Below are 27,577 nucleotides of genomic sequence, written 5' to 3' on the forward strand. Positions count from 1 at the left end.
AGGAGTTTAATAGAAAATATGATATTAAAACATCTATGTGATTTTGTTTCATATTGATTAATTTGGTTCTAGCAAATTACTAAAATACGAAACGTAAAGGGCTATTTCCTGCGGAAATAAGGCTGAATTGTAATGAATTGGGCCAGAAAGGTGCGCAGGTTTTTGTTTATAAAATATAAAATAATCGACCACTTACCATCGACATCCACCTCATTGATCATGTCCTGCAATTCGGCTTCTGTTGGGTTTTGTCCCAAAGAGCGCATCACAGTCCCGAGTTCTTTGGTGGTGATAGCACCGTCGCCATCTTTGTCAAAAAGGTTGAAGGCTTCCTTGAATTCTGTAATAATATAGAATTTGTGAAAACGTGTCAAGAATAGAAAAATGAGACAAGGCATCAGATCATATTGCATTCGAGTTAGATGGTAAATTATGCGGTGAAATGAAAAGTAATGAAACTTCAATATTCAGGATATTCGATATTTAAGAGCGGATAAGAAAGTAAATTAATAACTCTCTGTTTTATGAAAACAAGGATTTTCTTTCCCTTTCTCTCTCTTTATGTATGTATATATATATATATATATATATATATATATATAAATGTGTTTAATCGTTAAGATTAAATTCTGTAGTTTAAAATATATAGGAGTATATTTAAGTTAAGAATTTATTATTTAAAAAAAGGAATATATGAAGAAGAACATACCCTTTCTTCAGATGTTCATTTTTTCAAACAATACATTCTTAACTTAAATATATTTGTATATATTTTAAACTAGAGAATTTAACTTTAATCATTAAACTTATATATTGCTCTATTTTTAAATATTGAGCTTTACCTTTTTGGGTAGGATCGTTTAGAAAATATTAGCTCAATGCTATATCTGACAAGAAAATTCACTTGATTTCTAATCTGTGACTTATCTCATATATTCATATATATATACATATATATATACATATATATATAATGTATATTTATAATGTATATATATAATGTATATATAATGATGTATATATATAATGTATATATAATGTTCATATATATGTGTGCGTGTGTGTGTGTGTGTTTGTGCGTGTGTGTGTGTGTCTGTTGAAATTTTGTGTATGCATTTTTACGGAATACTTACACTTTAGTAAATATTATTAAACATAACTGAATTATGAAGCTTGGTTATACTTTCTGATTTTTATTTTTGTATCAAACAATCATAAATGTTTTATAGGTTTCACTGAAGCCTTTGGTACACTCATTGTTTTTTAATTTATTCTAAATGATTATTAGAAAATGTTAAAATAAAAAAATATAATAAGTAGAAATTTAACTATGCTTGTTATTATATATATATTCTCATGGTAATATGTATTCTTATTTATTTCTTTATATTACATTATTATTTATTACTTGGATTTAAAATATTTAAAGTCGTCTATCTTTTCTTCTTTCATTTTATGTTATATATTCTATATTATATACATTACAGTTTTAGAGTTTCTTTAATTATGTGAACTTTTACAGTCACCTATTTTTGTTATTTGATTACTGACTGACAAGTCAAGTACTTGTGGTATCTCTACTATAACACGCCGGAATTCCCATTTCAATTTAAACAGCCGGTATTAATGTCTTATTGTATGTTTACGAATAATATTATATTAGATAAAGATAGTATGCACTTACAAACAAAATTGTATATTCCATTCTGATTTGATTATTTCGGTACCACATGACGATATATATATATATATACATATGTATATATACATATATATATATGCAGAGAGAGAGAGAGAGAGAGGGGGAAAAGGGGGGGGAAATACGGATTAAGATAAAGAGATCCTAGCAATTATTATCAACTGATAAACACCGTTTATTAGTAAAATATACTAAGTCCAAAGAGTAATCTAAACATTAAGTATTTGTTCTTTGTGAACCAATGAATGGAGAATATATAGTTGTTTCACAACTTTGTATGCAAGTCTTTGTATTTATATCAATTGTCGAACTGCAGCACAGCATAGTAATCATGGGTTTATTTCCTATTAATCTATGTTCACGAACAAAAATGCAAATAACGTTCACGAAAGGAAAATCCACATATAAAAAAGAAACTTGAAATGTAGCGTTGAGAAGATATTGATCGACAAGGAAATATGTTTCTCAAAACTGATAGAAAAGTATTTTAGAGAAATAAAATGCATAACTTTACAATTTTTATCAGAATGCTGTGATCAATTGTAATGGAGGATTTAGGTAAAGATCAGATTAAAACAAGAACACATTTACAACATATTTTCGAGAATACGAAGGAATCTTTAAAGCTATTGTTCTACATGTTCAAATGGTAAAATATTTGGAGCCATTGGTCATAAAAGAGTTAATTTTAACAATTGCCAATAATTTGGAGAATGCAGTTTACGTTAATAATGACTTTATCTGATCAAACATATCCAGAAGTTTATTCTACCTTTGCAATCATGACAAATAATGAACGTGAAAAATGTAAACAGCAGACACGCTCAAAGATATTTGTGCAATATCTTGCGCCTTGCATGCACATCGAAATGAGATGACGATTATTCTTAAAACAAACACAAAAAGATACAATATTAAAATTACAATATATCGCTAGAAAATACCAATGAATAACATATTTATGACATCCCAATGCAAACATAAAAGAAAAAAAAACTATTTCATGAACATTGATTCGAAAGAAAAGAACGAAATAAAAACGGTTTTTGTTCAAATTTAATTCTATTTATAAATATAGTCAAATACACTTACCTATAAAAATTGATGTAATTATAACCTACTATACGGTAGTGTCAAAATAAGACAAGTTCTTCCACATTGCAAAAACAAAAACAGAATCTGCTATAAATCCGTTAACACTAAAACTATGAAACAAAGAGTCATTATGAGAAATGTCAGCTTTGTTTTGGAATAACTGTGTATCACGGTTAACGCAGACAATGTGTGAGACACGACGCATTGATAGACTCCCCAACGATGGGAAGTGGGAGATGCAGAACTTGGAATAGCTGATGCAACAACATGCGTGCGGGGGGATGATGTTTTTGATTAAAGAACGACTATAACATACCTTAGGTCTTTAACTGATATCCAACTATAACAGACGCATGTGTAGAGATACGAACTTTTACCAATTAAGACTCATAGAGGCATAGCATTTGTCTTATGAAATTATTCGTATGGGAATAAATTCTATTTTTTAAAGCACAAAAACTGCTTCTTTATTACATATGTCAGTCATTCATTTCAGCTTGTAAATTCGTCTTTTTGCAATAAAATCAGAATAAAACCTTATCTTAAAAGCATAGATATCATTCTCAAATTGTTCCAACGCAGCGACATTTATGCCGGTGTTTGGTGGGTGTTTAAATTCAAAGCGTTGGCGCAGAACTATTGGAAAGCAACTTATCAAAACTCCTGCGATGTTCGTGGACACTGCATTCCCAATTTCCGTCCCACAAATAAAATGCAAACATCTTTATTGTAATGAAAGAAGCATTGGTATGTGTAAACGGAAGACTCAAGTGTTATATGTTAAAATCTTGATGACAATAGATAATATAACGTTGATTATTATTGCAACACTAACATTAATTATTTATAAAATATCCCACGGAATATCTAGTATAGAATAAAAGTTTAAACTGAAAGCATACGCCAAGGATCTATCATTGACGTATGCTTTTAGTTTAAACTTTTATTCAAATGTATTCAGAACGGTTTGGATGTAGTCTATTGCTTTATGCAACCTAAAAATAAATACAGTTTTAATAGAATAAGGCAGCTTTAAAAATTATATTGAATTTAAAAAGAAAATTAAATGATCATTTTCTATGATGTAAAATGGATACTCTTTATTAAAAATATGGCGTAAACAAAAAACACGTTTTACAAGTCGAGTTGCATTAGAAAAATAACTTTTAAGTGAAAGACATTATAGTGTATTAGAGAATCCTATTAGAAGCTATGTTTTGTTTCTAGAAGAGAGGCTTCGATTGCTCATATCGTGGGGACATTTCTGTAAACGGTGTTACATCCTGGGCGTGGCACACGAGCTCCCTGGGGGTTAAATGATAAGCGACATCCCTTCTCGATCAACGAGTTGATATGGAGTATCCTACGTCTGCTGGACAAGCCTTTACTTGAGTTTCCAGCGTCATTAGTAGCAGGGTTTTCATCGTGATTAATTCTCCCGTGATGAATTCATTATCTGGACTATGCTGCTGAAAGTGAACGCTATGTGAAATAAGTTTACAACGCATCATTTTTTTTTTAATAAAAAATATAAATTTATTTATTTCAATTTGATAAAAGAACATTTTTAAATTTGGGATTTAGGGGCACGTAACAGACCTATTCGTCGCCGACCGCAATTATATCTTTACTATTTACAGACGCTTCGAACGGCGTCCAAATTCCAACTTCTCGGAACCGAGTCTCAATTTCAATTGCTTGCGACCTTCAGTAACGGCGTCCAAATCAAATTGATCATCTATTTCTCTCATGATTACGAAATAAGAGATAAAGAGAAGATGTGAGAGAGTTTTTTTCTGAATTTAAACCATTAGGAAGCCAATGTTAGTCAATAGGGATCTGCCTTTTTTTTTAACCCGGTTGCTTTCGCCATTCGCCAAAGATTATCAGACTGAATCAAGTGAGGAGTTGTTGTATTCACCATGTTTTCCATAACACTTTTTTACTATACTTGTCTGCCTCAAGTACAACTAAGGTCAGCTAGAAGCTTTTGAATATCTGGAGCTTCAGCCCCCCACCCAAAAGGCTCTTTATTCTTGTGCCACATCACGATTTATGTCAAAATCAGATTCGTGTCCATTACCCAACTAAAATAAACGATCGTTTAAAATATTGCAAAAACACATTACATACTACTGAAAATATATATCTCAATTTAATTGGCTGAAAATTATTCTTAAAACTTGATTGATCAGAGACCTACCTGCAAATACAATATTAAAAAAGAATCTCCATAACTTTTAAACTATAACCGCACACAGCGTTTTGATTTCTTATATATATAAAAGTAGCAGTAGAAATGTTTTAACAACTATTTGACACCCATGTTGAGTGATTTTAACGTGGTTAATGTTATATTTTGATGAAAAGCCATAATCTAGAATGATGTGAAATAGTATTTAGTAAAATTAAATAACGCGACATTAACTTAATTATTGATAAATCAGGTAGTTACAACAATGAAACACGTGCGACAATACTTGATTGAAAGTGTCAAAAGCCAGAAACAATTAAATCAACAGAAATCAAAATGCATCTCCTCTAACACGTATGTTAATAGTACAAGATGTTTGTAGATTTTTGAATTCATACAATAATTCAATAAGAGAATGAACGCATTAAAACTAAGTCGATAAATTATTTATAGAATATAAACATTAGGCTGGTCTTTTGAATATGAAAAGACATGCAAAGAAATTATAAATGCTTTAGGAATTAACTTATCTCTTAAGAATTACGATCAGAATAAGGTAATATACGTTGAGCTTGACAATTGAAAGCAGTAGTTCACGAATCCAAACGTTATTGCCAGTAGGAAAAATGCTACAAAAGATACAGTAATTATACTATATTTTTTATTCAATTTTCACATCCAAACAAGGTACAGTACACTTTGATGCAGGGGCCTACTATCGGGGCATAAGTTTGAGAGATACTATGTAGGGAGATGAGCAGCAAGATGTCTGTTCACATTACACTTGAACTTCTGCATGTCAGTACAGTTGGGAAAGCAGAATACCGGAAGGGAGTTCGAAAGTCTAGTAGTTCTGAAGAAGAAACTATTGGAGTAGAAGGCATTTTTACATCTAGGGATCTCTACTGTCTAGGGTGGGACTTTACTGCTTGGCGGGTTGTCGGGGGTATTTATGTCGTGGGTGTAGAAGTGCTTGTAGTTAGCCGGAGCAGTCACAATTAAAATACTTGTAGAACAGTCAGAGGGTTGCAACATTTCATGAATGGAACAGAGGTTGAAGCTTAGATGACAGTTCAGGACCTGAGAGCTTGGCAACTCTCTTTTGAACCCTATCCAGGAGTGAGAGACTAGTGGCAGATGCACCAGCCCAAATGTGACGACAATACTTAATACATGGGCTAATGGTGACCTTATAGAGGTACAGGATACTTTTAGGCGTAAGTAGCTTTCTAGCAGCGGCCCTGGCAATACCTTCAATGGTCTAACTCATGTTCTCTGTGAACGTTAGGCCGACGAGTTTAAAAGAATACGTTCAAGTAATGTATCTTTAGCCATTGCTGTTGGTGATTGAGAAAGTTTCTTGTAATTATTGAAGGAAACAAGCTTAGTCTTGGCAGCATTGAATGTAACCATCAATCTTTGTCCCCATTCCACTACAGATGGGAAATTTTCCTCTAGTCTGTCTACCATTTTATTAGATATGTGTTCGTTTGTTTTCCCCTCGTGCCTGCTATAGTGCGCGGTGTCATCAGCAAAATATACCCATCTCAGAGACAATTTTATCAAGGAGGTCATTTATGAATATTAGGAATAATAAACACCCAAAGATAGACCTCTGAGGTACTCCCGCATTAATATCATATTGTTTGGATGTTAGACCGTCGAAGCCAACCTGGCTTCTTCTCTTACATTAGAAGGATTTTATTATGTTAATTATCGTTCAGTAATACCGTATGATCTGATTTTCCTGAGAATACTATATCTAGGACTACCGCTCTCCTCTCTTCTGCTTAGTCAAGTGTATGGTGTATACGTTTAGAGATTACAGTTAGGTATCTGCTGTTTAGTGAGCTTGCCTAAATTCATATTGTTGGTCGGTTAGAAATTTAAATGCTCTAAGGTGATGGACTACAGCTTTAAGCATTAAGTAATCAAATATTTTGGCGAAAAGTAGAAGGACGCTTATGAGGCGATACTTTTCGCCAAAATTCTTGAAAACAGGTACAACAGAAGCATTTTTCCAGAAGTGAGGAAAGTAAGATTTCTTAAGGCATTTGTTGTAAAGTTTTAAGAGATCTGGAGCAATCTTGGCGAAGCATTCTTTTTACATAGCACAGCTGAGATGAGATCGGGTCCACTGGCTTTTAAGGTGTCAAGGTTTTTTATGATATTCACCTAGGAAGATCATCTAGAGTGGCGTCTGCAAAGGAAAGTCAAGGAGGGAGTGGTTCGTTTGGTCCAATGTGAAGTTTAAGACAAACCGACTGGAAACCTAATAATTGTTTGATAGCGGGGGGATTGTTGATTGCCCATTATTTACTATACTGTTTTAGAGTTTCTAAAAATCTCGGGTGCTTAATTTCTGTGCGTCGAGACATTTTTTGGTGGTTTCGGTATATTCTCTTTTTGCTGTCGTTATTTATCTCTTACAATTACTTCTACATTCTATAAACTTATGTCGTGCAGTTCTAAGAAACAAGCTTTGTTCATGGAATGTACGCTTAGGTTTTGGCACAGATAAAGAGTGTGGGGAAATTATTGACAGTGGTTTCAGATAGACGAGTGTTCCTCGTGAAAATTCGGCGAGGGGGGACCATAGATTGAAGCTCAGACGAGTACTTGCCATGAAAATAACAAACGGCTCTTATGTGGGAAAGAGGTTGCAGGGGAGAGAAAATGTCATCCCTCACTAGGCTCAGAAGTCTATTTTGAACTCTGTCAAGGCAGGATAAGCCTTTCTAGAAGCTCCTGCCCAGATGTGGCAACAGTACTCTATCCTTGAACACCTTGCTTTTATATTGATAGAGAATTGCATCAGCAGTGAGATATCTAACAGACCTGTAGAACGATTACCCCCCCCCCATTTTTCCAGTGATCTTGGCAACAGATTTTATGTACATGTTCAATTTCAGATTAGGAGTAAAGGTCAAAACATAGAGCCTCCTCAAGACGAAATTCATTCATTTTAATTGATGCCAGATGGGGATGATGTAAAAATAGAAGCTTGGTTTAAGATGCATTAAAAGTAACCAGACACTTTTTCCCCATTGTACTACGTGTTCAAGATCAGAGGAGAGAGAGAGAGAGAGAGAGAGAGAGAGAGAGAGAGAGAGAGAGAGAGAGAGAGAGTCAGAGAGAACTTGGTCGTTTACGGTCTTTGAAGTTCTACCATAGATGGTAGTGTCTTCAGCATAAATGTCTACGAATGATGTAAGGATGTGATTTGGAAGATCATTGATGTAGATCAGGAAGAGAGTTGGGTCCAGGATGGACCACTGAGGGGCTCCAGCATTAATACTGAGAGCTTCTGATTTTTGCCTATCAACTACTACTCTTATGAAGCTATCAAAGAGAAATGATTTCAATTAGGCCTTTAGGCCATGCCCTATCAAGCGCAATTGCCCTAGAAAAAACGCCTCATTTAAACTAAATATAATCTACATTATAAACTTTATGCCTAGTAGCTTCCAAATTCTTAATGATAGGCATTTAGTTTAGGCTTGAATACTGTTCAAATAAATATATAAAAATATACACACATCTAACTTTATATAAATAGAGATATGAATGTGAATAGTTGAAAGGAAATCAATTTTTAATTTCGCTCTTGTTTCGGTAAAAATGAAAGACCGCGTTATATTTTCTACAAATAAAAAATAAAAAAACACGAGAAGTGAAAAAACAAAAAAAAACCCCAAAAAACAAAAAACAAGCAAACAAACAAAAAAAACAAGGAAGGTTCAAACTCCCGGAAATTTAAAATTTGAGAAAGGCTACAAGAAACAAATGAAAAATAATTCTATTGGCTATTATATTTGTTCAGTGATCCAATCAGCAATTCTCAAGAACAATTCGAGTACATACACTGACGAAAACATCAAATAAAAATTAAAAGGAAAACCAAAATATTTTCTTTTGTTTATGTTTCCGTTTTGAATTCGTTAAATAAATATTCGTTCAGCAAATTGCAAATCATTTCGATTTCCACTTGACATGACAAATGCTTCGTAAAAACAGAAATGAAAATATGACTCATCGGGGTTGAAAATGGAATTCGGTCAAAAGAGTATTAAAAACAAGGGAGAGAATGATGGATTAAAGGATAAAGAAAGGCCAGATATGGATAGGAACATGTTGAGAGCGAGATGGTAAGTGATAAAGACATAGAGTAGGAGGCTGATAGAGGGATCTGAGGATAGCAGGAGCGAGAAAGAAAGAAATGGAATTATCATGAAATGGGCATAGGAAAAAAGAAAAGAGAGAAAAGAGATGAAAAGGTACGAGGGTGAACAGAGAATGGGATACATGATCAGCGATGAAGAGAGGTATGAGACATAAAAGCACAGAAAAGAGTAAAATAAGGAAGTGAGACAGAGGAAAAACCAAAGAGACTTGGCAACGTCGACTAAATGAGATAAAGGGACATAAGGAAGACTAATATATTTATATACATTATGTACACACACACACACACACACACACACACACACACACACACACATATATATATATATATATATATATATATATATATATAGAGAGAGAGAGAGAGAAAGAGAGAGAGAGACAGGAAAAGAAAGAATAAAAGGGGAAGAGATAGATGATGGGATAGTAAGAGAGGTTAGACAGGCAACGAAATTGAGAAGTTGAAGCATTTGACGATAGACTTTCAGACAGACATGAGAAGAAACAGTTGAGAATGAGATAGTGTTTGGGAGGAAGAAACCCTAAAGGAAAATGAGAAGAGTAGGATAGTTTGCGGATCAATATGTTGTAATTAAGAAAAATGCGAGAGAGGCAAATAGGGAAAAGACAAAATAAAAAAAGAAAGAAATAAGAAAGAAATTATAAATCAAAGAGAGAGAAATAAAGAAACCGTGATTGAGACAAAAAGAGAGGTTTTATATCAGATATATACAAAGAGAGGTCAGAAAGAGATATCGAAAGAAAATAGAGAGAGAAAGAGAGGTAAAAAGGTTAGATCAAAGGATAAAAAGAGAAAGAGTAAAACGAAAATATAAAAGAGGGAGCCAAAGTAGTAAGAGAAACAGACAATATACTGGTAGGTAAATAGAGAGAAGGGTGGGAGAAAGTCAGAAAAAAAGAGAGCCACATAAATGAGCAGAGAAAAAGAAAGCGATAGAAATAAAGACAGGTAAGAGAAACATTGTAAATTACAGGATGCAAAACTTGCATTTGCAAACTTGTTTAATTGTACGCATGCGCAAATAGGCCTTATATTTTTAACGTTTAACTTTTTTGACTATAACTCAAACGGTAATGACTAAGGTTGTGGTACTAAATATCTTGCTTTCAATTTTAACTAATGAAAAACCAGTCATTTTTAATCTTTTGGAATCACTACTCTATATAATATACAATTAAATACAATAAAATGAAATATTGAGTATTGGCTCTATAATAATGCATACGTAATATGCATGAATTAAAAATATCATATTTAAGTGTATTTTACGATCGGGCAACGCCGAACCGGCTTTGCATTCGCACACACACACATAAACACGCATACATATACATATAAATATTCATATATATATATATATATACATGCATATATATATGCATATATATGTGTGTATATATATACATATATATATATATATGTGTGTGTGTGTTCATGTAAATATTCATCAGTGAACAACAGAAAGTGCCCTATCCAACTTCGTGGATTAATTAAATCTCGTACTCCAATTACTGAATTTGACAAGAAGAAACTGAATGAGGACGCAAGTTAAATCGGCTGAAACTTAGTGAGAATAATATCTAATATGAAAGTAATAGTCTAAAGATTCAAATACAATTGACATGTTTTTTGTATTCTCTCTCTTTCAGTTGGTTACTCTGTGACGCTTAAGTTCAAATGGCATTTTCATTGCTCAGCTAATACAATTTTTATAAAACTTTGATTATTAATTTAGTCGCCTTTTGATGATTAATGATTTGGGAGTAAAGTTTAAAACAAGGCGAAACAATATGCCGGTTGCAAATGTTAAAAACGGTGGTCTAAAAATAGCGGCTATCTTCATCTTCTATCCGAATAAAACTGCGTCTATTGTTAAATGGCTGTAAATATTGAAAAAGAAAAGAAAACGAGACAATGTAACAAAAATAAAAGAATCTGCGCGATTCAAAAACCTAATAAAATAGAGGTTACATGATGAAATTTACTATTATAAATAACATAACTATCATTGTAATGAAGTATATCTTGTGTCAAGGTCCCAATTCGTAAGGTTTGAGGGATATGGAGTCACGCCATAGTTGTTATTATTTCCGCGTCCATAATTGTCAAAGTCCCATTCATGGGTTAATTTATACTCCATTGTTTCAAAATATACATCCACAAAACAAACTTCACTACAGTCAATTTTACTTATAGAAAATCGCCCTAGACAAGGCATGACGCTACTTGATATAAGGAGCTAACAAATAGTAGTTCAATGTAAAAAAAAAAAATAAATATAACATATAAACAAAAATTTTTTTACTTACTTTTAATCGTTTTTTCTTACTCAAATAATGTTTCATATTTTCCTATGAATGTATTGTGTTTTATGCATTGATTAATGTACTTATCTCCAAATCTTAGCACTAAGTGGGACTAACCTACACTCCTCCATCCCCTCTAACTACTTTAATATGCCTGGATATCTTCCACTCTGCCGTAAGGACTCTGACAGATATATGCACGGACTTGGAGTTTACATTCGTAATACCCTTCCCTTGACTAGAGAAACAAACCTAGAAATGGATGATCAAGCCTTTATGTGTTTTAGACTAATTATGCAACACAACATTAGCTACTTTTACTTTCTCTACCGCTCTCCCTCGACCCAAGACTGCACCATAATAAACAAAGTATCTGACAGCATGGACAAAGCACTCTCCTTCAACACTAGCGCCCAAGTACATGTATTTGGTGACTTTAATGTCCATCACAAAAACTGGCTTGGATTCTCTACTTACACAGATGCAGCGGGCATCACAACTCATAGCTTCTCTATATCTCACTCCCTATCACAAATTGTTACTTTTTCAACCCGTATCCCTGATCAGGAAGAACAACACGCATCACTTTTAGATCTGTTTTTGACCACAGTTCCTAATGATTGTATAACGAAAGCCGACAACCCACTTGGGAACGCTGATCATGCGGTGATAATGGTTGAAATCGCCCTAATCTCTAGACCCAAAACTGAAGAGCCAGTGCTCAAAACAACGAGATATTATAAAAAGGCTGACTGGGAAGCCATAAGAGATCTTATCAGAGACGCCCCATGGGGAAATATTTTTTCTCTTCCTGCTGAACAGTGTGCAAACGAGACCACTGAATGGTTCAAAACTGCAATCGAAGCGCATGTTCCCATGCGGAAATTCTATAGCAAGCCCCACTCTCCCCAATGGTTTACTTCGACTTGCGCAACTGCCATTTCTCAAAGGCAGCATGCATTCCGCAGGTTTAACCGACATAAGACCAGTTCAAACAGACAGAAGTACATAAGTAACGTTAAGAAAGAAATAGCGACAGCTAAGAGGGAATTTAAGGAAACCACTAAAAAGCGCATCGAAGCACAAAAACTAGGAACTCGTGACTTCTGGAAAATCTACAACAGTGTAGTAAATAATGGGCAATACCAATTCCCCCACTAACCAACAATCACGAGGTTGTTTGCGCAGCAACAGAAAAGGCTAACATGCTTGCCAGTCGGTTTGCGTCAAACTCCACACTGGACCCTTCCAACCACCCCTACCTCAATTTCCTATGCGGACAGACGCCACGCTAGACGACCTGAAAATCACCCCTGCTCAGGTGCATGTTATCATAAAAAACCTTGACACTTCAAAAGCATGTGGACCCGATCTCATCCCAGCTGTGCTATTAAAAAAGTGCTCAGCCGAAGTAGCTTCAGTTCTCTCCAAACTATACAACAAATGCCTTAATGAATCTTGCTTTCCGGGCTGTTGAAAAACTGCTTCTGTTGTACCAGTATTCAAGAATTCTAGCGAAAGAACTGACCCATTAAATTATCGCCCTATTAGCCTCCTCCCACGTTTTGCCAAAATATTTGAGGCCTTAATTAACCATGCTCTAGTCCAGCACCTTACAGATGCTAAACTTCTGACCGACCAACAATATGGATTTAGACAAGCCCGTTCCACAGCAGACATCCTCACTGTAATCTCTGAACGCATATACCATTCACTGGACAAAGCGGGAGAGGGCAGAGCGGTAGCTCTAGATATATGTAAGGCTTTTGACAGGGTATGGCATGAGAGTCTCCTCAGGAAGATTAGATCATACGGTCTCACTGGTAGAATATTTAACATAATTAAATCCTTCTTAGATAAGAGAAAAATCCAGGTTGTCCTCGACGGTCGTACATCTAAACAATATGATATAAATGCGGGAGTGCCGCAGAGATCTACTGTTCCTGATATTCATAAATGATCTCCCCGACAAAATTGCTTCTGAGATGGGTATATATGCTGATGACACCACACTCTATAGCAGGCACGACAGGAAAACAAATGAACATATATCTAAAGTAATGGCAAAAACACTAGAGGATGACCTCCAATCAGTAGTGGAATGGGGACAAAAATGTATGGTCACGTTCAATGCCGCCGACTAAACTGGTTTCATTAAATAATTACAAGATACCTTCTCTACCACCTATAGCAATGGCCAACGACTCTTTATCTGAGAGTACGTCTTTCAAACTCCTTGGCCTAACGTTCACAGGAAACATGAGTTGGAACAATTACATCGAGGGCATTGCCAGGGCCGCTGCAATGAATGTGGGCTCTCTCTACCGTGCTAGAAAACTACTAACACCCGAAAGTATCCTGTACCTCTATAAGGCCACCATTCGCCCATGTATGGAGTATTACTGTCATATTTGGGCTGGTGCATCGGCTACTAGTCTCTAGCTCCTTGACAGGGTTCAAAAGAGAGTCGCAAATCTGATAGGCCCTAAACTGGCATCTAAGCTTCAGCCTCTGTCTCATCGACGAAACGTTGCCTCCCTCTGCCTGTTCTACAAGTATTTTAATGGTGAATGCTCTGATGAACTGCAAGCACTTGTGCCCCCACGACGTGAACACCCTCGACAGACCCGACAAGCTGCAAAATCCCACCCCACACTGTAGAGATCCCTAGATGTAAAAGATCTTTCTACTCCGGTAGTTTCTTCCCCAGAACCGCTAGACTTTGGAATTCCATTCCAGGTCACTGCTTCCCCAACTGTACTGACATGCAGAAGTTCAAGTGCAACGTGAACCAACATCTTGCTGCCCAAATCCCTACATAGTACCCCAGTAGTTGTTTCCCCTGATAGTAGTCCCCTACACCAAAGTGGCAATGTGCCTTGTTTGGGGTGAAAATGTAATAAAAAAAATCTCTTAATCTTTTTCTCTCTCACTCTCTCTTTATATATAGAACCATGCATACAAATGTATATACATGCATATATATGTGTGTGTGCATATATTTGGCTGAAAATAAGTTCTATTGGAATTTTAAATTTTGATTTCACATGATATATTTTTAAATAAGTTTTCGCAATAATACCATTAAATTATATATCATTTTACATTATCGAATCGTTTAAATTACAATAGCTTTTAAACAAGTATGTCCTCTTTTCAGAACGTTGAATACGAGATACAAAAAAATCGCGCAATTTTCTTGTTTCAATTCAAGCTATCCGAAAAGCTGCTGAAACAGCTCACGATATCAACGAAGCGTTTGGCCCAGCACTGAACGCCCAACACAACGGTGGTTTAAGAAATTTCCTGGCGTCGAAGAGAGTCTTGAATATGATGAACGTAGTGGTCAGCCATCGAATGTTAACAACGGTCAATTAAGAGCGTTAGTAAAAACCAATCCACGTACAACTGTTCGAGAACTTGCTTCTGAATTAGACGTAACGTATACGACGATTTCCAACCACTTGAGAGAGAATAGAAAGACAAAATACTTGATAAATGCATGCCTCACCGATCGAACAACGACCCCCTCAAAAAAGAAACATCGTTATATTCTTCCCTTATTTTACTCAACAAGAACTATCCGTTTCTCCACCGGATTGTGACTTGCGATGAAAACCGGTGACACTTAGCCGAGTGGTTAGATGCCGAAGAAGCTCCACAGCACTTTCCAAAGCGAGAGTTCCACCAAACATTTGTTTGAATGCAGGCGAAACCATTACGGCGAAGTACTGTTACAAATTGATGAAATGCATAAAAAACGACTGCGTGAGAAATAATTAAAAAACGTAAACTATGTCAAAAACACCTTCAGCGACTTCATCCCCACCAGACTGCAAGATTTTTACGTTACTGACATAAATACACTTGTTTTGCGTGGGAAAAGTTTGTTGATTCTGATGGTTTTTATTTTGATCAATAAATTTTTGTTTTAGTCGAGATATGTTCATTTTAATTTTAAAGTTGAAAACCGCAAGAACTTTCTTGTCAACGTAATTTATATATATATATATATATATATATATATATATATATATATATATAATTAAATAGGGCCATTTTTTCCTGTGCCACTTTCGACAGTATTACATTATAAGTAACACTTCCTACGCACAACTTTTACGCTCATCACTTACTACTAAAGCCTTTTCCTAGCCCTCATTACGTTAATTTTATCCTTTTATTGCAATTCCTATTTCCTTCTCCATAACACGTATTCTTTTAAATACGTAATCACACTGAGAGAGTAGCCAAATCTTTCGCTATGATGCTAATTTCTCCTCCTCAGTAATCCTAACTCATCGCTTCCTCTTCATTTTTGGGTTACTTTACCGTATGTAGCTTTCACCATAATACTTTTTAATACATAATACATAACGATTACATATCAATTTAATACATGCTTTCTTATTCTTTATCGTACATCGGAATAACAGTTTAGTCCGAACCTTCTAGCTTGCTATACATATTACACTTCCATGCACTATTTTAAGAACAGCAGATCGTTACATAAAAGAACAGATAAGCTTACCCCAACATGGCTGTCTGCGCATACGACTAGCATAAAACCTTACTGTGTTATATCTTATCATCCTACTAGATTTACTTTTTTTAAAGTTGATTACACTATATTGTCACCTCAGCTCAAAAATATTCCTTGACCATAGGCCGACAATAGGCATAGGCGAAGATTCCCTTCGTACCTCTCTAAACACAAACACAAGTCGCTAAGATACGAAAACTTGACTCTTTTTAAGGGGTTTACACTTCGCGAGTTGGATTACTTTTTACCAGTAGTTGTGTTTATTAGATTGTTAGAGGAAAGAATTTTTTTTTAATTAGGCCCCTACTCGTGCTAGTTTAAGAATAGGTTTTTACATAATAATATAATTATTTTAAAACGGTCTTTGCCTCCGCACAAGACCAAATTTTTTACATAAGTTCGGTTCTTAATGTGAGCGACATCACGCTGCCTAAAACGAGGAGAACTCTGAGTTGCAACAAAAAATAATTGATTTAATATAGACCGATATTTGCCTCGTAGACACAATAGACTAAGTGTAGCATCAGAACAGATACTACTCTTTGTCCATAAAAAATGAATGTCCCTGCTGTATAGCAAAAGGAAAACAACAATTCATTGGTTTCAGCGGTTTTCAATATTGCTTCGTTAAGATTACATTTTTCTATTGCGACTGTTGGCTAGAGAATTCGGAAAATTATTTTCATACGTCCTATTTCATTTAATAAAATCAGAAAATAATGCATTACACGCTCTGGGAATTTTTCCAATATCTATGCTGAAGTCATATTTATTTTATCCATTAATAAACAATGCCTATAATCTGCTTCAGAAAATATGCAGAAAATGATGACGTCATCGATTCTATGGCAAGTATTGGAAATCCATCTTGCTCACTAAATACATACATTTTCACTGATTTACGAGACTTAAATAAAATTATCACGAAAATATAAGTCAAAATCATACATTTTAGGGTGTTTATATATACATGCTAACACGAATATAATAATTCTAAGCATAAAGATATTTATTAAAATGAATACTTTATATGTTTTACTTACCTTGTTTTTAAATAACCACAGAAAACGCCGAGACATAATATATATATATATATATATATATATATATATATATATATATATATATATATATATATATATATATATATATATATATATATATTCTCGATTGTTGACTTATGAGGTTGATTCTCAATCACTTTCTGATCTATTTTAAAAAGTTTTCATCCCAGCAATTAGTAATTACTTTTTATCGGTAAGGAGAATGCCATTTGATGCAAACTTTGGAGATACCGTCTTTAATATAAACTTAAGTCTCATTTGAAATTTTGGTAAGGAAGATACAATGGCGCGTATCCGTTGCACTTTATAAGGCGTGAGCTTTCAACTTTCACCAGTTTTGTTTGGCATACCGGCACCTAGATTTTGACAACTTTTTTTTCACTTGAAACATTTCTGTGGATAATCAACACTGAATGGGTTTTATGAATATTACTGAGCAAAGAGAAGCTGGTTAGATCCTTTTCATAAAACCAACCATGGTTTTGCTTTTGAGCATATCTTAATGTCTCTGTGACAAAATCAGACACTGCGGTTTTAAACTCCGATGAATGCATTTCAATGTCATTCCCTCATATAATGGAGGACATCCTTCCATCGGCTGTTGTTTGAAATCACTACATGCTCTCCTTAATGTTTAACGTTTCTTCATCAACTGTCCCATGGGAAAACTACGTTAATTTCGAACACAGGGTTTTATTTTCATAGTGATTGTGAAGCAGATTTATTTGAGATCTGACCAACATTCCATTGTACAGTAGGAGCGTGTAAAGCTTACATTTTGTCATAATAATATACATGCATATGGATCTCTGTATATATAAACACAGAGATCCACATGCATGTATATATATATATATGTATATATATATATATATGTATATGTGTGTGTGTGAGTGAGTTCCCTTACAAAAGCGTTGAATTAATTTGAATAAAATAAAATACGCATCAAGTAAACTTGAAAGTCAAATCACAACGAAATATTTAGAAAACTTTTACTCTTCTTTCTACAACTTTACAACGTGGCAAGAAAGAAGAAGCAAGAAACAAAATAATGAGGATGGAGTTTGACTCCAAAATATGTTTAAATTATAAATTTTAAACAAGTAAAATATTTGTTTATTTTTGTAAAATTGCGTTGTAATTTGGCTTTCAAGCACACTTGATGCGTAGTTTATTTTATTCAAATTAAATTAACGCTTCTATAAAAGAACTCACACCTTTAACGTTAATCTTGCTTAATCAGGGCACCATTCCCGACATTTCAAAATACAACCGCTGAGAGACAACGCGCGGATTTTATTGCTGACTTTTTTCTCCAACTTTACACCATGGCAAGAAAGGAGAAGAAGAAGAAGAAGGAGTAGTAGTAGTAGTAGTAGTAGTAGTAGTAGTAGTAGTAGAAGAAGAGGAAGAAGAAGAAGAAGAAGAAGAAGAAGAAGAAGAAGAAGAAGAAGAAGAAAGAAACAAAATAATGAGGATGGAGTTTGAGTCCAAAATATATTTAAATTATAAATTTCAAACAAATAAAATATTTGTTTATTTTCATAAAATTGTGTTGTAATTTGGCTTTCAAGTTTGATGCGTATTTTATTATATATATATATATATATATATATATATATATATATATATATATATATATATATATATATATATATATATATATATATATATATATGGGTATATGTGTATACGTTGCTAGGGTGAAATATGTAAGAATAATTTTACTCTAAAAGAATAACTGCTAAAAAGAATTTTTTAAAACATGTATTTTTTTTACAATAGATATTGTCAGAATCTAGAAATCCTACATTCAGGATGACATATGAATATTTAGTTAGGGTTTACTTGTAGGGAAAATCCCATATACAAATAAACAGTAGACACTTGAGAATAGTATCTGATTGGCTTTTATATTCTCTCCAGTGTCCAATAGATATTCAAGTTCGAGGTAGATCTTCCTATGTTCATTGCGAGTAATCTATGAGTTCTTAAAAGGTGCTAGAATGCTGATGCTTGTGAGTAATGCTTCCAGAGTTGTTAAGAACGGTTCATTGTATTCTGGTGAATATATTGTCAAGTCGTTTCATTAATTATTTGATAAATGTACAACGTTCAAGTATATTTTCATCTCGGTAGGAATGTTTGACAGCCAGATTGCGTTCACCTTATTAAGAAGGAAGAAGTAAGGAAAAAAAAGAAAAGAAGCAGAGAAAAAAGAAAAGATTATATGAAATGAAAAAGAAAGTGAACAGAAAGTACAGATGAAAAAGAGAGGAGAGACAGAAAAATAGAAGTAGAAGGATTCCAATCCGTTATTTGTTGCTTAATGACGGCTTTAAGTACAATTTTCTTTATAAACAGAGTCTTCATTTGGTTTAAGATTAGACAGAGATTTACTGTGATCCATTACGTCTCCACCGGCAACAAGATGCCATCCTAATCTCAAACTATATGATTCTTGATTTGATCAAGAACTATTCGGATCAATTTGCGACAAGACAAATTGAACACACCGCCATTTTGTTTTACGTTCGGAATTGGCGACATTTTCTCCATGTAAAATATTTAAGTGAGTAAACTAAAATCGTATAAAATATTCCGTCGTCGTTAGCAACAATAACTATAGCAACAATAACTATAGCAACAATAACTATAGCAACAATACATGATATATAAACAATTGAATTTTTATACCTTTTTGTTTTTTCTTTATTCCTTTATTCTAGTTCATTCTTAAATTCGTTAACTAATAATTATGCATTTTAAAAAAGAGATGTTATGCATTAGGTGACAAAATTTTGGTTAGATTAAGGTTAATATGGTTTTATGCTGAAGGGATACAAAATGGTGTAGAATGAAAATATCCTCCCATCATGGTAAATTTAAACAATAGATATTTAAAATCAATTAATATTTCTTTCTTTTTACTTCGTTAGTGTATTTTCAAGTGATTTCTGATAAAATCATTTGAAAATTCAATATTTCAGATTTGAATTTAATTTTATCCTTAGTGTAATAGGGATTCAGCCATTCACTTACAAGGACTTTGCTAATCATTATATAAATCACGAGTCTAACACTCTCGAACAAACGCAAGGCTGCAGACTAACTAACAATCGAAAATACAACATTTGTATTTACCTTTTTGTACAATATGTCATTCTTTTTTTATTACATTTTAACCCCAAACAAGGCACATTGCCACTTTACTATCAGGGGCAGCAACTACTGGGGAACTATGTGGGGATTTGAGCAGCAAAATGTCGGTTCACGTTGCACTTGAACTTCTGCATGTCAGTACAGTTAGGGAAGCAGGAACCTGGAATGGAATTCCAGAGTCTAGCGGTTCTGGGGAAGAAACTACTGGAATAGAAAGATCTTTTACATCTAGGGATCTCTACTGTGTGGGGGTGAAATTTAGCAGCCTGTCGGGTTTGTCGAGAGTGTCTACGTCGTGGGGGCACAAGTGTCTGCAGTTCGTCAGAGCATTCACCATTAAAATACTTGTAGAACAAGCAGAGGGATGCAACGTTTCGTCGATGGGACAGAGGCTGAAGCTTAGATGCCAGCTCAGGGCCTATCAGATTGGCGACTCTTTTTTGAACCTTGTCTAGGAGCGAGAGACTAGTAGCAGATGCACCAGCCCAAATGTGACAACAATACTCCATACATGGGCGAATGGTGGCCTTATAGAGGTACAGGATACTTTCAGGTGTCAGTAATTTTCTAGCACGGTAGCGAGAGCCTACCTTTTTCGCAGCGGCCCTTGCAATGTTTTCAATATAATTGTTCCATCTCATGTTTAATGTGAACGTTAGGCCAAGCAGTTTGAAAGATGTACTCTCAGACAGGGAGTCACTGGCCATTGCTATTGGTGGCAGAGAAGGTTTCTTGTAATTATTGAAGAAAACCAGTTTAGTCTTGGCAGCATTGAATGTGACCATCCATTTATGTCCCCATTCCAGTACAGATTGGAGGTCATCCTCTAGTGTTTTTGCCATTTCTTTAGATATGTGTTCATTTGTTTTCCTGTCATGCCTGTTATTGAGTGTGGTGTCATCAGCATATATACCGATCTCAGAGGCAGTTTTGTCGGGGAGGTCATTAATAAATATCAGGAACAATAGAGGTCCAAGAATAGACCCCTGAGGCACTCCCGCATTTATATCACACTGTTTAGATATTCAACCGTCGAGGACAACCTAATGCCCCTTCTTCGCGTTTTTCGTTATGGCTATTTGCTAAAGTTACAGAAACTGGTGACGAGGTTTCGAGAACTCATAACGGAAACCGCTGTTTTTCGTTCGACTGCAAGAGCTATAATATTAATCGTTAAGAAAAAAGTGAAGTACTTTTCATACGTTCAATGCTATATTCATTTCTTTCCCCCCCTTTCTATAAAAGTGCAAAAGATACAATGGAAGACATCAATTTTGGAACTAATCTGTAAAAATGAAAGAAAACTACAGAGAAAAGCGATAAAAACGACATAAACAATTTCACTTATGCCTTGTATCAAGACAAGATTTTCACCTCGTGTTTTAGAAGATATGCGGACCTATATAACATTGATAGTACCAATTGGGGAGACTACAGAAAAGGTCCGTCTGTTGCGTCAAAAGCGGGACCCAAAGAACACAACAAATTCATGGATTACATTTTACTATGGAAAACCTGTGATCTAACTTTCTTGAAAACGTAAAACTCTTAAGAGAACCGTTAAGGCCGAAAACATCGTTATTTCACAAGAGGTGGAAATGCCTGAATTTAATCAAAGAAGTGTATTTCACATATACTACAAAACTAAACAAATATTACGACATTTGAAATTTGTTGAACTAAGTGCGTACAAGAATTAGTATCGACAAAAGATTGAAATTCAACGCAGAGTTTTAATTAAATAAAAAAACAAACCGAACCTGACTCTACAAAAAAAAATATTTCTTACAGACTACAGGTATCAGACGGGCTGTTTTGAGGACTTAACTATTTACTCAAAATGGACTATGCTAACCATTATATTAACCACGAGGTAAATACTTTATTAGGGATGGAAATATCGCGAACTAACGCGAGACTACAGACTGTCTAACAGCCGGGAATATCAACAGCTTTTCTTAGTATTTACTTTTTTCATAATATATTTTTCAACAGAAAAGAATACCGTATATATCAATTTTTCTCTAGACTCAGTATTATAACTTTGATCACAATATATTTGTGTTAGTTTTAGCTTGACAGATTTAAAAAAGAAATACATCTTAGGGAATTTTACGAAAAAAAATTATGGACCAAATCTGACGCAAAATATTAGAATGTTCAAAAAAAGAGTGTGCCAAAATTATATCTGCTACCACATGGACGCATGCAAATATAGAAGAATAAAATTCAATAAAAGAGCTGAACTTCTTGTTGAAAAATAATCTATCATTATAATAATGGTGCATTGGCAATGTCAGAGTAAATTCGAATATTTTCTTTTGAATAACGCATGTGTATCTTTAATTGATTTAAAAGTCTTTGTAATTATTACATATAATTCTGGAAAAGCTTGTGACAAAATTGTAAAGCTTCGAATTTTGATAAATTACGCAATGTCATTACTGGCCTGAAAATGACATATTATATATCATCATCAAAGAGAGTTAATCAACATAAAATCAGCAAACCACTAAACGTAGTCAGCACTATTAAAGCATCGGTTGATAAGATATATTCTATCTATGACTTGTCTAATAGATTTCTATCTATCTTCGTTGCCATTACATTTTTAAAAACACTGCTGGAGTGATTGAACGAAAACCGTAACTAAACATTGATGATTTACTTACAAATTATTATAATATATATATATATATATATATATATATATATATATATATATATGTGTGTGTGTGTGTGTGTGTGTGTGTGTGTGTGTATGTGTGTGTGTGTGTGTGTGTATTAAAATAATAGCATTCTATCCTGTCCAGTTCGAATCAAGTCGGTATTAATTCCCAAACGGAAAATTAATTACGAGGAATAATTTGCTCAACGGACTAATTCGTTAAAATAAAAATAATCATGATAATGTCTTTCATCAATTTTCGTTTGTGTTTTTTACAATATAATGTCAGGTAACATTTGGGCTTGACGGTCTTAAACATAGTCTTTCTTGAGTTATAGATAAAAACGAAACATTTTTACAGAGGAATATTTTACGTTACACCTACCAAGGGAAATAATAAAATTATTTTTATTGACCGGTATAACGTAAAATTCTTCTCTTTCAAATATAAGGGAAGAAAGACAATTTTTAAGATGGGATTTTTGTACAAAGCATATCTAAGAACACTGCCATACATATAAATTACGTAGGTGTGACATTTGCAAAAGATAGGTGCAACCGTTTCGGAACCTATGAGGAAGGAACTCTCTCACACACAGAAAGTGACTTTTATATGATAGTAGAATATATATATATATATGTATATATATGCATATATATATATATTCGTTACATCACCTATTTGAACAAGATAAAATGATAAAAAGTCAGAAAACTTACCTGCGATTTGTTCATCGTTTAATTGCTCGGCCTGAGGAAATAAAACAAATAATTTTGAATTAATATTTTTAATATTAAAAAATGATTTTGTAAATATTATTTCACTCTGAAAGCGTGAAGGCGCATCGTTTGTTTAATGGATACTATTGTGGATTCTGCAATGAGTTACGACCTGTTCACTTTTTATCACATCAAACATATTTGCGAACGAATAGGAAGGCTATTTACTCATCATATTCTGAGAAGTATATTTACAATGCTGACTATGTTTCAACTTAAAACCACACGCTAAAATTTATGCTTTGCAGAAATAAAATCCAAGAACAATCGAAGACTTAGCTAAAATGATGTGTGCGAATGTGAAAATGATGGATATATAATTGATTTCAAATTCCCCTAAAAATTCTAATCTACTGTGTTTATCTATGCACTTGAAATTGGTACTCCTGTTAAATATCAATAACTGCAAATATGAGGGAATACAAACTTATATATAATTATTTGTATTCAATGAATTGTTTTAAGTATGTAATGCAACAACAATACGTACTGGTGCGTGTAACATTTTGTTGTAGTTACTAATATAAGCTAAAATGATTGTTCACTCAAACAATGATCCACACGTGTATGTGATAAAATTAAAATATATTTATCATATTACTGTGCATAACACTCTTTACACAGATGGGGAGTTTAAGAAAATTAAATTTAATCTGCCAAATTTAATGTGTAATACGAAATTCGATGCGACTAGATTAGTGAACATTGTTATGAGGACCTATTAAAATATGTCTGCCTGAAAATTAAATTATATTTACGTAAATATGTAAATATAATTTAATTTTCTCTTTTCCCTTACTTACAGTGGCAGAGGTTTAGATAATTAAGTTAAAGGTGACTTGGATATGGATATCCACTTTTGCGACATATAGAGCAGTCATCCTTCACTTTTCCCGAAAAAGGATAAACACATGTGCATGTGGATAAGAATGTAAGAAATAGTTTTAAAATACATAAATACATACTGTTATCTACGGTGTTCGCATAATATGGCAATCATAAAGGGAAGATCATGATTAAAAGTAAAATTCCTTTTAAAATAAAGCAAAAAGTGTCGAAGAAGAGAAAATAAAATAAAGAGGGAGTCAACTGATTAGTTTCGCCCTCGCTTTCTCAAAATCTGAAAATATGTACATTTAAATAAAATTACGTTGCGCTCCGTTATGTGTGGGGAAACGGGGGCGATTAAAATAAAGCCACGTTATGATATTTTTGAAGATCCTAGAGACTAACTACGCTTAAACCTAGGAGACCTGCCCTCTGTTTACAGAAAGACTCAGAATTGAAAATAAGTTCGTGTTGAAGTTCGCTGCACATGACGAGTTTTTAAATGAGATGGTCAGCGATTGAAGACTCGTTTGTGTTGGCAAGTACTTATATTGCTCTGTATGCCCCATTTCTGATTTTGGAAGGTGCGTACTATTGGACTCTTCCATCCAATCACATTAGACCCACATAGTTGGCACTGCAACTACATTCAAAATTGTAAATTACATTATTATTATGATGGGAGGTAGGACATCTGTTCGAGAGGATGGCATTAACTTTCTTGTCGAGAACACAACACGCACATTTAAAGCAAAATAACATTTTTGCACTGTTGAGCTGATTTGCTTGACGAATTGCTCATCTACTGTTCCTAACCACGGTAAACCATGGTAAACCACGGTAAACTATGGTAAACCGCGGTAAACGTAGATATATTGGACATTTATTCACTGCTTGAATTTTAGTTTTCCTTTGCATAACTGACATATTCACATCCAGTACCCATTCTTGGATAGGGTATCATTAATTATTTTAAATTCCTCATCCAACTTTTATTTTGAACAAATTATAAGGGTACGATGTACATATTTTCGCTCTCCCCTTTTTCAAATATCTCGATACAGCTATTAGATAGTGAGGTCGGGAGCGATCAGCTGACCCCCCCCTTTATTTTTCTTTTCTCTTCTTCGCTCTTTTTCTTTATTTTAAAACGCATATTTAAATCATGAATTATAAAAGTCCTTCCTTCATGATTGCGATATAACCCCTAAAGAATCATGACACATGATATTATATATTGTGCATAAGTTTTCAGTATTTACTCCAACCGTGCTAAATACCGGCGTGGAGCTTAGTAGTAAATAAAATAAAATATATTTATGTCAGTTAAACTACACTAAGAGTTTTCGTTGTAGATTTCCTCCATGCGTATAGTGTCATACTACTTAGCTGAACACACGCTTTAGTACGAAGTATAATCACTATGAAACGATCAATCCTTTCAACAAAAATGTTGATATGCTGCAGAAGATCTGTCAAGGGTTTGAAACCTTGTTAAACAAGCAAATACAAGTGAAGTTGTGCATATTGAATCCAAAAATATTTAAAGTATTTATTAAATAATGTAAAATTAAAAAAGGTGAGTTCTGCATTGCCAGCATCGGCATTTTGAAGATTAGTTCTGTTTTTAGTGAAAATAAGTTGTGGCTTGATTTGTTCTGTGACTAACACACACATGTGTCCATCTAGATACACACACACACACACACACACACACACACACACACACACACACACACACACACACACACACACACATATATATGCCACAAACATAAATACACACATGTATAATATGCATGACTAAACATAGTCGCTATCAAGGGCATCAAGCCATCAACAAAACGACCTATACGGCAAATGAATAAACCATGAAACAAAATGAAGAAAAAACAATCACGTCCAAACGATGAAAAACTGATAAAATTGATGAAAAACGTAAGGAGATCCGATGAAAAAAAAAAAAAAAAAAAAAAAAAAAACGATGAAAAACAATGAAAATACTGACGAAGAAAATATTTTAAAAATGTAGCAATAAATAAACAAACAACAGGTAAATCGCTCAAAACAACAAGAATTTTAAAAATATATAAAAAAATCTATTAAATTGCTAATTGATTTTACTTCTGCCAATCTGTATTATTTAATTATTTAATGAAATAAGTAATTCTGACGTTTTGACATTAATGGTTAATCATATAGTCTTTATCAATAACATTTCCGAACGCTTTCTCGTGTTTCTTCATATGTATTTTCTAACTAAATAATAAGTATTCTTTGGTGTATGTACATATAAACGATTACTTATTGAAGGTAAAAGGTATTACCGAAAAATAACTTTCAAAAATAATTTAAAAAAATTACTTAGTTATATCAACCCCAATACGATTTGGCTTGTTTATGAACGTGTCAACCATTTTAATATTTTGCTAATAGTTGAATAATACTAAATTAATCTATTACATTTTAAATATGAAATGAAGAAAATATTACTAAAACCATAAAATCTAAGCAGATCTCAATGTAATCAAAAGGTGAAGATTACAGAAGCTATTTATCTCCAATAATTTTAAAAATAAGCATTTAAACAAAACATTACCATAACAAAATGATTTATAGTCTAATAATGATTTAGTTAAAATAATAATTTAATGACCACATAATGTCGTATAAATAGAATTTAACTCGCGGAAAAGTTCTTAAAAAATTGTAAAATGAAATACAAAGTTAGTATTAAATATTTTCGGGAGAAAAATATTTGATTAAGGTTTTTGCGAAATCAAAATCCAATCAATCCATTGGGCAAGTTTGGCAATTTTGAAAAATTGCTGCCATTGCGTACAATTGCATGAATAAGGCTAAGCTAGCCCCTTTTTTATAAAACTAGTTTTATATATATATTTTTTTACAAGCACATATAAAGAATAGAAACGACACCATTTAAAGACAACTGCCTGTTCTGCACAACTATTATATTATAAACCTATTCACACAATTGATTTTTCATCGTTTATAGAGACAACTGCACAGT

At 33.6% G+C, this 27,577-nt stretch overlaps 1 protein-coding gene across 2 annotated transcripts in view; it reads right to left on the reverse strand.

The window, feature by feature from the left end:
* LOC145256183 (neo-calmodulin) overlaps positions 1 to 27,577 on the reverse strand; it is a 257,149-nt gene that overhangs the window by 19,579 nt on the left and 209,993 nt on the right. For both annotated transcript variants that reach the window (XM_080114771.1, XM_080114772.1), the window contains 2 exons: positions 23,659 to 23,689; positions 197 to 340 (listed from right to left, as the gene is read on the reverse strand). In XM_080114771.1, the coding sequence (XP_079970897.1) occupies positions 197 to 340; positions 23,659 to 23,689 (175 nt within the window). The remainder of the gene's footprint in view (positions 1 to 196; positions 341 to 23,658; positions 23,690 to 27,577) is intronic.

Source organism: Euprymna scolopes, chromosome 32 (genome assembly GCF_053919585.1).
Source record: "Euprymna scolopes isolate OS-2025 chromosome 32, ASM5391958v1, whole genome shotgun sequence".
In the NCBI taxonomy this organism is placed as follows: Eukaryota; Metazoa; Mollusca; class Cephalopoda; order Sepiida; family Sepiolidae; genus Euprymna; species Euprymna scolopes.